This window comes from Anastrepha ludens, chromosome 3, assembly GCF_028408465.1.
Source record: "Anastrepha ludens isolate Willacy chromosome 3, idAnaLude1.1, whole genome shotgun sequence".
Lineage (NCBI taxonomy): Eukaryota > Metazoa > Arthropoda > Insecta > Diptera > Tephritidae > Anastrepha > Anastrepha ludens.
Window position 1 is genome coordinate 130382272 of NC_071499.1, and position 12583 is coordinate 130394854.

At 34.5% G+C, this 12583-nt stretch overlaps 1 protein-coding gene across 4 annotated transcripts; it reads left to right on the forward strand.

Annotated features, from left to right (window-relative positions):
* Window positions 1-1870: 1870 nt before the first annotated feature.
* Window positions 1871-11807, forward strand: LOC128859266 (zinc finger protein 34). Of its 4 annotated transcripts, none has more exons than XM_054096126.1 (9): window positions 1876-2635; window positions 6033-6389; window positions 7471-7575; window positions 7861-7993; window positions 8224-8318; window positions 9067-9156; window positions 9220-9599; window positions 9685-9911; window positions 10504-11807. In XM_054096126.1, the coding sequence occupies exons 1-9, from the start codon at window positions 2597-2599 to the stop codon at window positions 10740-10742; spliced, it is 1665 nt and encodes a 554-aa protein (XP_053952101.1). In that variant the 5' UTR covers window positions 1876-2596; the 3' UTR covers window positions 10743-11807. The 4 variants fall into 4 exon arrangements, with proteins under 4 accessions (XP_053952103.1, XP_053952101.1, XP_053952104.1 ...); XM_054096127.1 differs by having other exon boundaries at window positions 1902-2635; window positions 9685-9884; XM_054096128.1 differs by lacking the exon at window positions 7471-7575 and having other exon boundaries at window positions 1871-2635.
* Window positions 11808-12583: the final 776 nt, after the last annotated feature.

The following is a 12583-nucleotide window of genomic DNA, read 5'->3' on the forward strand; positions in this document are numbered from 1 at the left end:
CAATGGCCGGCAATAATTGCATTAGCACAATAAGAAAAGGAAACATTAAAAAAAAAGAAACAATCGGGTGGAAAATGCACACATAGTCAACTTTTCCACAGTACTAGAAGTCGCTCACTTGCACTACAGCTGCTGGCAGGATGCCGCCGTGAACTGCAGCCAGATGTTCGGAAAAGCTGCATTGCACGTATTTCTACGAATTTTCTTCTCACTGCAGCATTGTACAGCATCGAGTGTCTTTTAAACATTTGTCGCTGCAGTCAGAAAGTCCCAATGAAAAAAACAAAACTACAAAACCCAGTCTGCAATGCGGCGCACTTATCCCACCCTTCATCTCCTTCCGCAAACCTTTTTCACACGTTTTCGTCGTTTGTTTGTTTGTTATCCTTTCAATGCGTAACTAAGCAACTGCGAAAAATGACACACTCTTGTTTTATTTTACTACCAAGTTATTAGACAAATTTAAACACTGTTTCATAAAATATATGGCTTTCTAATTATGTAGTATATTTTGCATTCAATATATTTGCACTCACAAAAAGTTTTCAAACAATTTACTACCGCAAAAAAACCTACATTGCTTATTCTGCAACATACGGAAGACAACAACATAAAGTGAACGTCAATAGCCAAGCAGCAACCCAGTGGAAGCCATCCAAACCGCAATAAATGCAGAGCGAAATCCAATTCGTGAAGTGCGAGAGTGAGCGGTGAGCCGGTTCTCTTTGCTATTTTTCAAAATATAAGCATTCGGAAAGTTGGCAACGCTACTAATAACAACAAATCAAGGAAAACAAACAGCGGCGTGGTATCATGAATCTATAATAAAATTAATATTAATTAATAATTGAATCATGGCGTGATATGACTTTACGACGTAAATTTAAGAAGAGTGCCACGAAGAGCTTTAAAACAAATTCCCAAATTTACCATAATTTGTTTGAAAAAAGATAAATGTACATATACAGTTAAGTTTCCATATACATGCTTATAATAAACAAATATTAATACTTCACTTGAAATGAAATATTTGAAACACTGAATTATGGAAAAGCGATAAAGGAATGAATTTCTGCTTGCCATAAGCAACTAGTAGGCGCTAATACGTATTATCTATCTGCAAAGAGTTTTTAATAAAGAATTCTTATATTCTTAAATAATTTCAATTTCATTTACAAACAAGTAAAAAATGTATTTTTGAAGTATCATTGATTATCGTATTTCTCAAAGTTACTTAGAAAAATTCAGTTTTGATTGTATGAGGATGGATTCTAAAATTACTAATGTGCATGATTAAAAATTATACATCCTTTTTTTAACATTTACATTAAACTGTTTGTTTTATAAAGTATTTTGGATTTATTTTAATCAAAGAACATGTAAAGCCAAGAAGATGCAGGTTTTATCTCGTTTCCAATTTGATTAATCGAGTTGATTTATAAAGCCAATTGGAATATATTGAATATATAAAGTTCTAATTCCATCTTGGGTGGTGAATTTTTGTAAATGAGATTTGTTAGCGGAACGGGTCGAGAACTGGAAATGTTTGTCTTTATTTTAACTTTTATATATTTAAGGGTAAATGTGACATTCACATCTAGAAACTAATTCTTGACAGACAGATACTACTAAAGCGATTTAAGTGGTTTTGCCCAATATCCAAAGGATTCATTACGCATTTTTAACCAATCAACTTTGTAGCTAATCCATATCACCCTGTTCGTAAAGCAACTCTGCGTCATTCTCTATTCGCTACAAATCGTCCAATTTGCTCCTACATATATGATGTCTTCTCTTTTCCGTGTATCCCAATAGGGTATTTCGTCAACCGGCGCCGTCACTGATCGCACCCGTGTGAGCGAGATGCCAACTATTACTTGCGTTGGTCGTAACAACTACGTTGACGAGTTGGAGGTGAATTTTAACGAGTAGACAAATTTTTTCATTTCCAAGCGAGTTCCTCTCGAATGCTTCGAATTGAGTTGCGATAAAAAAGTTTTATTATTTTGATTAGTCAAAGTCAAGGAAAAGACAGCAAGTAGTTGAAAGAAAGAGGTGAAAGCAAAAACAAAGTGGAAAACAAAAATTCAAAACATAAACATAGAGTTTTAATTAGAAAATAAATACACGAAAAAAAAACAATAGAACTGTGCCGCCAATTTGAGAATTGTGAATAAGAATATTAATTGGACAAAAAGATGTGCGCACATTAGTAGTAGTGGTAAAAAATATCTGAAAACGCGAAAGACATTTACAAAGGCAAGTAGGTAGCAGAAACGCGCAAGTGAAGCGAGAAGCAAAAAAAAAGTAAAGAATAAAAACATTGGTGCTCCGTTGGCCAGAATTTAAACTGTAGGAATAAAAAAGTTGGAAATCTGTGTGCAATATAAAAGTGTACATTTGTGAAGTTTTGAAAACGATAGCATCTAGTGGATTAGCCTGGAATTACTGAAGTACAGCAGTGTTCGTCAAAAGAACAGCGAATCGGTGCTGGCGCGCGAGACCCCCTCAATGTTGGATTCTTTGGGAGTTGACTTAGCCAACGTCGTCGCCATCGCCACTGGGTTTGTAAGAGAAACCTTGCTGAACGAACGACATGGAAAGCATCTGTAGATTGTGCTTTCAACCAGCAGCGGTAAGTGAAAAAGCGCGGCTTAATGCATTTTTAGAAATCTATTCGGTTGTAAAAAGCAATTTTCACAACATTTTCGCATTACGGATTTTTTGGCTTGACATGCATTTGCGCCATGGCGAATTCGGGTAGGGGGAACGGCTGTGGCTACCTTTCAATTGTTGGGGAAAAAATGTGTATTTTGTTATTTTTATTGATTTTTCAGGCGTATGGGCGGTCGGTTGGTCGGCGAAGTTGACGGGCAACGCGTATTCCACACAATTGGCGGGAGTGGCAATTTAGCCACATGCTTAGGAGTTTCGGTGGTGGTATTTTTTCTTAAATGTTCTAAATTGCAAAATGGAAAATTGGAAAGTGGGTTGCAAGGCTCAAAGCGCGTATTGCTGATTGGAGGGAGCCACAAAGATGGGGCGAGTAAACTGAGGGTGTGTGAGTGCAAAAAGAGCGGTAAAAATGAACTATCAAGGAATGAGAAGTGCAACAAAAATGGGATGCGGACATTAATGCGGGGCTGCGGATGCATTATTTCAGGATACAGCAAGGTTTAATTTTTTTTCGTAATAAGGTTCAAGAAAAAATGTTTGCGAATTGAGTCCATTTTTTGTTCCTCTCTTTAATAACCACTTGACCGGCTTGAACGCCACTAAAATGGCGTCTCAAATACGAAAATTTCTTACATTTCTGCTTCTTCACGATTCCCAGCGCGTTTATTATTTTTTCAGCACAATGTACGCTTTGTCTGTGTACGGCCACACCGACGCGGTGCTCCGCGCGTCACAACTTCCTCCACACTTTGAACGACGAACAGCGCATTTATACTTTATTTTCATTATATTTTTTTGTGGGTTTATTTTTCTTTCGCTTCTTTTGTTATTCTACGACAATTCCCCCACCAACATTTAATGGTCGGTTGTAGGCAAGTAACCAACAAAGTGAATGGCGATGGTGTGTGGCTGCTGCTGTCGCTTCTTACGGACCGACTCTTTCTCCAGGCATAAAAAATGAGAAAAAAAATACTCGGAATAGTAATAAAAAAGAAAACCACCAGTAAAACTAGGCAACGCACAAGGCGAATTCAAGTAGAAATCTGCGAAGTAAAAAATTAATGTAAAAATACAAAAAGTATCGCTGAAAAAATATGCTAACAAAAAAATCAAGAAATTGCGCCAAACATCCAGCGACGATGCCCGAGTGAGTAAGTGCCAACCGTGCTCACAAACAGAAACTGCACACCAATAAATAAATAAAGATATACAGAATAAAAACATCGGGAAAAGACACAATCATCAAAAACAAAAAATACGAACAGCAAAAATTACAGCAACAATGTGGGAAGCAGAATAATCCAAGCGAAGTCAGCGAGTAAGAGCGAAGGCTTTGATGCCAGCGGTGCCAATTGGAATAGCTAAAGCAAGAGAGTAAAATAGCAACAACATGCACAGCGGTGGCGAGCAGTCGGCAGAGCGGCGCTTGACTGATTACTCTGAGAAGGAGTGAGAGGTGGCTGAAGAGCGAGAGGAGCATTTGAAATATTTAGAAGCAGAGAGTGGAAGGGGAGAAAGTAAAAAATCAGCAGTGCTGTTGGCAGAGCAACGCAAAAATGCAAACAAGTGTGGCGCGTTGTCGGTTGGTCAACTGTGCAACAACAACAATAGCAAGAACAGTATGCATACAGGCTTGGTCAGCATAAAATAGCCACCACCACCATCAGCGGCAATTGAAAAGGCAGAACTTAGGTCTTTTATTATATTTTAGTTTTCTTCTACTTTACTTTTCTTTCCACTTGTAAATTGCCTTCGACTAGTTTACTGCTGCAGCGGCTGCACTGAATTTTGTTTTCTTTTAATTAAAAATGCTTGTACAGCGGCGAAGCGGCAGTTTTATCGAAATGTTGAGTGTGGGTGTGTCAAGCAGGATTTATGCAGAGTTGCCGAATGCATGAGAAAATAGGTGTAAAATGCATATGGACAATTTAAGGAATATTTTTTATAAAAATACCAAAGGAAAATTTTTCGATATAGGATCTTTATAACGGCTTTATAAATATATAGCATTGTTATTTTTAAATTTTCCATATAAATACATATTGTTTTGTACATCTCGAAAACCAAGGTAACATATTTTATTTGTATTGTAATTACTCTAGACTTAAACCTAAGATACGTATTGACTTAAATATGTTTGATCCAGCTGTGAAAACAGTTTACGTATACAACCTTAGACTATAAAGAGAGCACGCATTTTTTTTCAAAATTTTCCAAATAGAAAGATATCGATATCATCTGTAAATCGAACCTAACTCTAAACCTGATTTCCTGCTCTCTCAGCTAAACAATACTTTGAAATGTGTGGTTATATTTAGCCTGAACCGAATAATTTACGACATACTGCATATGCAGTTTTTAGAGATGCCGCACCAAATAAATTAATGCAAAAATTTAATATTCCACCCACATTTTTGAAGGCTTATGAATTAAAAAAAAATGTATCATATGGTAGCATGATACTCTGACCGCTCTCAAATTACATAATTTACGTAACTTAAGAATTAAAAATCAAGAGCTCTTTAAGTTTTTTAAGGCTGGAGCAATCATTTATACCCGTTTCCCATTTTGCAGGTTGCCCTTAAGTTTTCTAAGTTAAGTTTACGTCTAGTGTAATTACACTATAAGTCTTCAAATATTTCTCAGTTTGAGGCGATGAGTGGTTCGTGTCAAAGATAAACAAGGTGATGTAAAAGTTTGCAATTCTCAAATCGTGTAAAAATGGATAGTTTTAAATAAATTTTCATATTCGGGAAAAAGTTTCTTTTTTACCGTTTAAGGGGTTTTATTATAAACTAAAAAAGAAAATTTTTTATTCGAGAAAAATACTCTATCGTAATTCGACGGGAAATACCGTCAGGGAAAAGAGCTAACAAAGCCACTTAAAATTGTAAATTTATTGTACATATTAAATGTCGCGTTTCTTATTAGGTGTAAGCAAGATGGAGAGAATAAAAGTGGCGCCTGTCGTGGTACCGCTACTTTGCTCCCAACTAATTTGACAGAAACGCTGTGTGTGTGACGTCGCGTGTTGTTTGTATAATTTCTTCTTCTTGCATTCTTGGTCGTATTTTGCACATCTCTCAACCAATGTGACGTCACGAAGAAAAGTTATGCAAATTACAAACTTATCTGGGCAGGGTAGTTTTAGACCAGTTGCTAATACTCTTAAAAAATTAGATACCAAGTTAATATGCCTAGGGTTATAACTCGCTTCATTTGCGAAATTTCTACTTAAAATTTTCGGAATGAAAAAAGTTTGATGTACGCATATATTTTTTAAGTATTTTAAAAATTCGTTTTCTAAATTTTTTAACCATTGAATGTAATTTCTCTTCTCGTTCTTGATTAACCAGTTGTTCCAAGTGCCCGGCTACAATATACCCACTTGTGTCAAGTGCTCCGAACATCTAACTGCTAACGGCTTCTATCCATCAGTACGCGGCAGTGGTGGTGCTGGTGCTGGAGGCCCAAGTACTGTGGATACACAAAATCTGGCGAATGTTGCTGCAGTTGCTGCACAACTGAGTAATAACGTCGCCGCTGCTGCTGGGAATAATAACGTCGCTGCCGTCAACGCTTTGGCACAACAATTACAACAGCAACATCAACAACAGCAGCAACAACAACAGCAGCAACAGCAACACCAACATCAATTGCAATCAACAAGTTCTTCCGAAAGTCTGCAGTCATCATCCGAGATTACAGAGAAGGTGAGAAAGGGGATTTTTTTGGAGGAGGTGGCAGGGCTTTTCGAGACGTACATATGCATGTAGATGTTTAGTTAAATTGCGTACGGAACTTGGTTTTCTGCTTGTGCCAAATTAAGCCAATAACAATATTCAAAAATTGTGCGAAAATTATTAAAAATAAATAGTTTAATGTATTTAAATAAGTCTTCCTTAAATAAAACATAAACACAAAATAATAAGTCTTCCATTTACCTTAGCTTATAAAAAAATCTAATCAGTGTTTCGATTTCTAGTCTGCTATCGAGTGTTTTTTTAGAGCTTGAAAACTTAAAATGATAATACAAACCATTTCAATATTGTAGGAATGATTTTTTTTTATTAAAATCTGGCAGATAATTTCATGGCATTTATTGTTTGATAATCTTTTCTGGCATAAGTCCGCTGCGGAAACCAGTTCCATTCCCCACTCGATCAGTGCAGTTCTTGACTACTTTTTCCATTAAATCTGGCCGTATGGCGTCAATAATGGCAAGAATATTGCAATGAAGCGCGCTGTGTAGCAAGTTATGTCGTCTTGTTTGAACCAAATGTCGATGTTTAGCTAATTTATTTTTGGAAACAAAAATTCAGTCAGCATGGCTCGATAGCGGTGGCTCTTCACTATTTTCGACAGAAAGTGGTTTATTAACTTCGCGAGCAGATTTATTTTTATTTTCTGTTTTCAAAGTCAATTTCCATCATTTGGAAGCCTTGTTCTAGCGTTAAACGCTTCACGATGACTTGCCAGACTTACTGCACACAAATGTCAACATAGTTTGCCATTCTCAGCCGTCAGACCATAGTTATCGATATCGGTAGTTCTCATGCAGCAAAAAAAAAACACCCGATAATATTTTGCTCTTACGTTTTCAGGGCTGTATTTTTCATCATTTAATTAATTAATAATTTCGAAAAAAATTGTGTTTGTTGCCATATATTTTTTCCTGATAATTTTTATTGATGATTACATTTTTAATTAAAAGATGTAAGTTTTCTATGAGAAAAAAAAGCCATACTGAAATTTTCTCATTTTCTATCTTTTTTAATCCATTTTTATTCGCAGCAAAACCGGCAAAATCGTCGCCAGGTTTCCTTGCAGAATCGTGCGAAATTAAAAACGGTCACAATGTCCGCCTTTGAATTGGAGAAGACTATTCAACAGTTAGATGTACATATCATGACCAAATTTTAGTATAAGAAATTTTAATTAAATTAGAGACAACTAAACAAAGTAAACAATTTTGCTTAAAAAACTTAGTTATTTAGTTAAAATTATATAAAAAAATATAAAATTTAATTACTTAAAAGCAACATTATGACGGCGCCAAAATAGTTTTGAAGTTCAAAATTAAAAATATTCATGAAAAACCCAAAAAATTTTAACTGGCGTTCGCTTTGGCATAATTTCTTTTTTTTTTATAATTTTGTTAATATTTGTTGCTTTACGCCTCAGGTGGACTTGATTTTCAACGAGGAGGGCTCCTGTCCGCTTTGCAACAAGACATTCTCGCGGAAATCTTCGCTCCTCACACACATACGCAATCATGCGGCTGAGCGGAAATTCGTTTGTAATTTTTGCAATAAAGGTGAGCAGCGGGTCACGAAATGTTACGAAATTTTTGTATAAATTTCTACTATAACTTTTTATTGTAAATTTACATATAAAATCATTTTTATTATTTACATACACATCTTATATTTTGAAAAGTAGGTATAGTTTTGTATTCATATTTTCATATTTTAACATTTTTAAAATAAACAAAAATTATTTTAGAAATTTATTTCTTATATAAATATTGTTTTCTTTTATCTTTAGGCTTCACACAGGCTGCAAATTTGCGTAATCACGAACGCATACACACAAACGATCGACCCTATGTATGTGTGGATTGTGGCAAACAGTTTACTCAGGTTAGATTGAGAATCAAAAATTTAATTTAAAAAAATTATATTAAAAAAAATGATAGCAAAAAAATATTATAATAAAAAAAATTATAATATTGTAAAACAAATTATAATAAAAGAAAATATAATAAAAAAATTATAAAAAAAATTATAATAAAAAATTATGATAAAAAAATTATAATGAAAAAAATTATGATAAAAAAATTCGAATAAAAAAATTTAAAAAAATATTATAATAAAAAACCTAAAATAGGGGTTTTGTGAAAAACAAACCTTGTAAAAGAAAAAATAAAAAAAAATAAAACGAGAGAGAACTATAAAAACATAAAATCTATGGTATATTAACCATTTATAAAAATAAGAATTCATGAAAAATAAAAAATATACATATAGGATTTTTTTTTTTTAAGCGAAAAGTAAATAAAAGGGGGACTGTATAGATTATTATTTTATTAAAAATATTATTGAAAATAAATACAAAAACTGCTAAATGAATATAAAATCTGAATAAAAAATATAGCAATTAAAAAAAATATGAATAATACATATAATAAACATACCTATGTACATATGTATGCATGTAAATTTTTCGAGATTATATCCCATTACGTGATCCCATTATATGAAACAAACAACAAAGTCATAACAGACGAAAAGAAAAATACATAATATTTGGGTACAATATGTCCATGAGCTATTTAAAGACGATTCAACAGAGGAAAATATATTATTATTATTATTATTTGCTTCACAGATCACAAATTTGAATAATCATCGTCGATTGCACACTGGTGAACGTCCCTTCGTCTGTATCGAACCAGAGTGCGGGCGCTCTTTCGCACAGGTACACTTTACACACGTTTTCTTCACCAAAAATACTAATTTCCTTCCCAATCACACTCGCCAGGTGACCAATCTCAACAACCACATGAAGACGCACCACAAAGTGCAGCAATACTGTTGCAATCAGTGTCCGAAGAAATTCACACAAGTCACCTCGCTCAATCAACATCTGCAGGCGCATGCCGGCATAACCGGCTACTACTGTCCACGCTGTCCAGACAAGACGTTCAAGCAACAATCGCAACTGCACACACACATGAAATCGCATGGCATGGCCTTCCCATATGAGTGCAGCAAATGCGATGAGAAATTCTTGCAGCAGGCGCATCTCGATCAGCATCTGAAGATGCACGACGAATTCAAATTCAAATGTGACATCTGTCCGAGCTCATTCAATCAGGAGACGTTACTCAAGAAGCATGTGCAACGACATGTGGAGGGCAGGTGAGTGGCGGCGTTTGAAATTTGCAATATAAATTAAAAGCAGTAAAATTAAAAAAAAAATCTCTTCTTATTTTCACTACTTTAGGTATCTCACCTGTCCTGTGGCCAATTGCAATGAGGCGTTCGCTGTGCGCCAGCATTTGTCCAAACATTTGCTAACGAATCACGCACATAATGAACTACCGCCGCCGAAACGTTCAAAGAAATCGATAACATTACAATCGCCGCAACAACCGTTGGCAATGATCGGACAGCCACTCTCCATACAGCACACAGCCGGCCAACGTATGTGTTCGAATACTGGAAGAAAGCGTAAACAAACACAGTTTAATTATGCCTCAACTTGCCACTAAATGTTTGCTTGCATTTGGCGCATTTGACGTGCGTTTGTGGCATTTACGCGCCGGCAAGCTAACATTTGCTAATTTAAGCTGTTGTGGGCACCAAGGCCCATTTGTGTGCTTTTTTCGCAACCCTACTTTGTAGAAATAGTAAAAGATCCTTTTAACGTTTTCTTTAATTCTTAAAATTTTTTAAATTACTATTTTTACTCAATTTCATTCCATTGCTATTCGTGTCAAATACTTACCTTCCGTTTAAGGTTTTCTTTTTCTACGACTTTTTGTTGCGAATTTTTTAACACATATTTTAAGCTCGAAAAGTCTTTAGATTGCCCTCACCAAACTCCTCAAATTTGCTAGTAATTGTTAAAATTATGAAAAAATTAGTTTTTATTTCCTCCCCTGCGTAAGCTAAGCCTTTTAATTCAAAATAGTTTCTCCCCACATTCGACTAATTTTGGTATGCATATTAATTAAATGTATTCAATGCTTTTCATTCTTCTCACGTTTACTGAAATTGCAGTAAAATCAATTTTAATGTTTTCCTTTCCTGCTCTCCATAGGCGGCCGCCCGCGCAAGAACAAAGAACCACAAAATCCTCCCATCAAAGTTGAGATTAACGAGCCACCATTGCACAATCAGCACGTCATCAGCAATGCTAGCGGTCTATCCATACAGCAACAAATTAGCCAGCATATGCAGCAGCAACAACAACAGCAGCAGCAATTGCATCAGCAGCAGCAACAACAACACCATTTGCTGGCCAACCAAGTGAAGGCGCGCTTCATACCGACGAAATAGAGGCGCCAGCGCTGCACGTCTACGCACTAAATCGCTTCACTACTACTTTTCATAAATAATTTGAAAATTTCTAATTAGTTTCACAACTTGGAGCAATTATTGCTGCTTGTGTAATATTTAAGGCTTTAACTTAATTTTTAGTGATTTTTTTATTTTTTATTTTCATTTATTTGTTACTACATTGCATGCAGTGCCACGGACCGTAGATCCTGGATGCATGCTACATAAAACGTAAACAAAATGGAAAAAATTTTAGAAATTAGAATTATACGTGAGGCGTATAAGAAATATTACTAACTTAAGTGTAAAGAAACTGTTAAACGAAATATTGCGGCTTCGGGGTGGCAAATTCATTGGCAAATGCTGGGTGTGTAGAAGACAATTGTCTAAAAATGAGGCAAGCAATTTTGCGAAATTTCGAACTTCCATTTGTGCAAATGCCAATAATAGACTTTCCAAATACAATCGAATTCTTTTTTGTTTTACTTCTACTTTTGAATTTCAGTGCAGCCAGTTAAAATTGTTTTTTTTTTTTACTGCACGCAGTCGAACTTGATGGTATTGGAACATAAAAATACCAAACGATCGGCGCATAATTTCGTTTCATTGAAAAGAAGCAGATAAAATCGTTTTAAATAAAACAAAAATTTAATTACTCTTGATTTTGTTAAGCAACCTCTTTTTAATTGTAATTTTTCCTGCTGAAAATTTAGTTTTGGCTCCCATCTTTTTTGTAAATTTTTTTTTCACCCACAATTTGCAATAATTTTCCACCACCAATAGCGCATCTGCAAAAGTGTAAATAATACAAAAAAGGGTTTAAATTTTAAGTAACAAAAGCGGAGCAATTTTACTTATAATTGTCGCTTGTGTAGTCAGTGACAAGAATATAAATTTTTCAAATCCAAAAATGAAACAAATTTAATTAAACATTACTAAGTGTTAAAGGAACCAAAAGCAAAAAATTAAAATAGTAATAATTTGCAAAACACTGCGAAGGGCTTCACTTTAGCATTAAAAGCGCAATAAATAGGTAAATAAAAGCAAGTTATGCCCAAAAGCGTTTTTGGCTTGCGGCCGCTGTGTTTTTCGCTTCCAAACTTATTTTATTGAAGACGAAATAGTAAAAAAAGTATTATAAATATTTAGAAAGAAAGCAAGAATTTTCAGTCATTTACAAACAGGGAAACCCAAAATATGTTCCGGCAGGTTTTGTTTTGATGAAATGTGCGCACTGTTTACAAAAATATAAAATTTTATTTAATAGGATATTATAGCAAACTTTGAATAAACGAATATTTCGTTTTTATATGCTTGCATTTTTTTCTAAAAATTCTGATTAAAAAGTTTGAAAATTTGTTGATTTTTTTTTTTTTGATTGTGCACAATTTGAAATGGTTTTGTTTTTTTTGGAGAACGAACAATGTTGGCGAATGGGTTGGTGCGTGACTAACATTCGCAATTCGGAGAACGTGGTGGGTTCCATCTCCGTGAAACAGCAAAATGAAGAAAAAGTTTTTTCTAATAGCGGTCGCCCCTCGGCGGGCAATGGCCAGCCTCCGCGAGTGTTTCAGCTGTATATGAGATTTAAAAGCATACTTTAAGGCTTATAAGGATATTAAAATAATTTTTTTACTACATATTTTTGAAGTTAATGGCATATTGAAGCGCTTAAAATAAGTTGTTAAGGTACATTTTGGGTCACCCTGTTTGTAACGTATTAGTTTTTATGATTGCATACGTTATTTAAATATTGTTTTGTATTTTATATTTTATATTTTTTATTTTTTTATTTTTATTAATTCTTTTTTTATTTATTTTTGTTTTTTTATATATTTTTG

Excerpts from the sequence above, each read along its gene's own strand:
- LOC128859266 (XM_054096126.1), top strand. The coding sequence starts at position 2,597 with ATGGAAAGCATCTGTAGATTGTGCTTTCAACCAGCAGCG. Across the intron at positions 7,994-8,223 it reads TTGTAATTTTTGCAATAAAG|GCTTCACACAGGCTGCAAAT; the intron begins GTGAGCAGCGGG and ends TTTTATCTTTAG. Across the intron at positions 9,912-10,503 it reads TTCGAATACTGGAAGAAAGC|GCGGCCGCCCGCGCAAGAAC; the intron begins GTAAACAAACAC and ends TGCTCTCCATAG.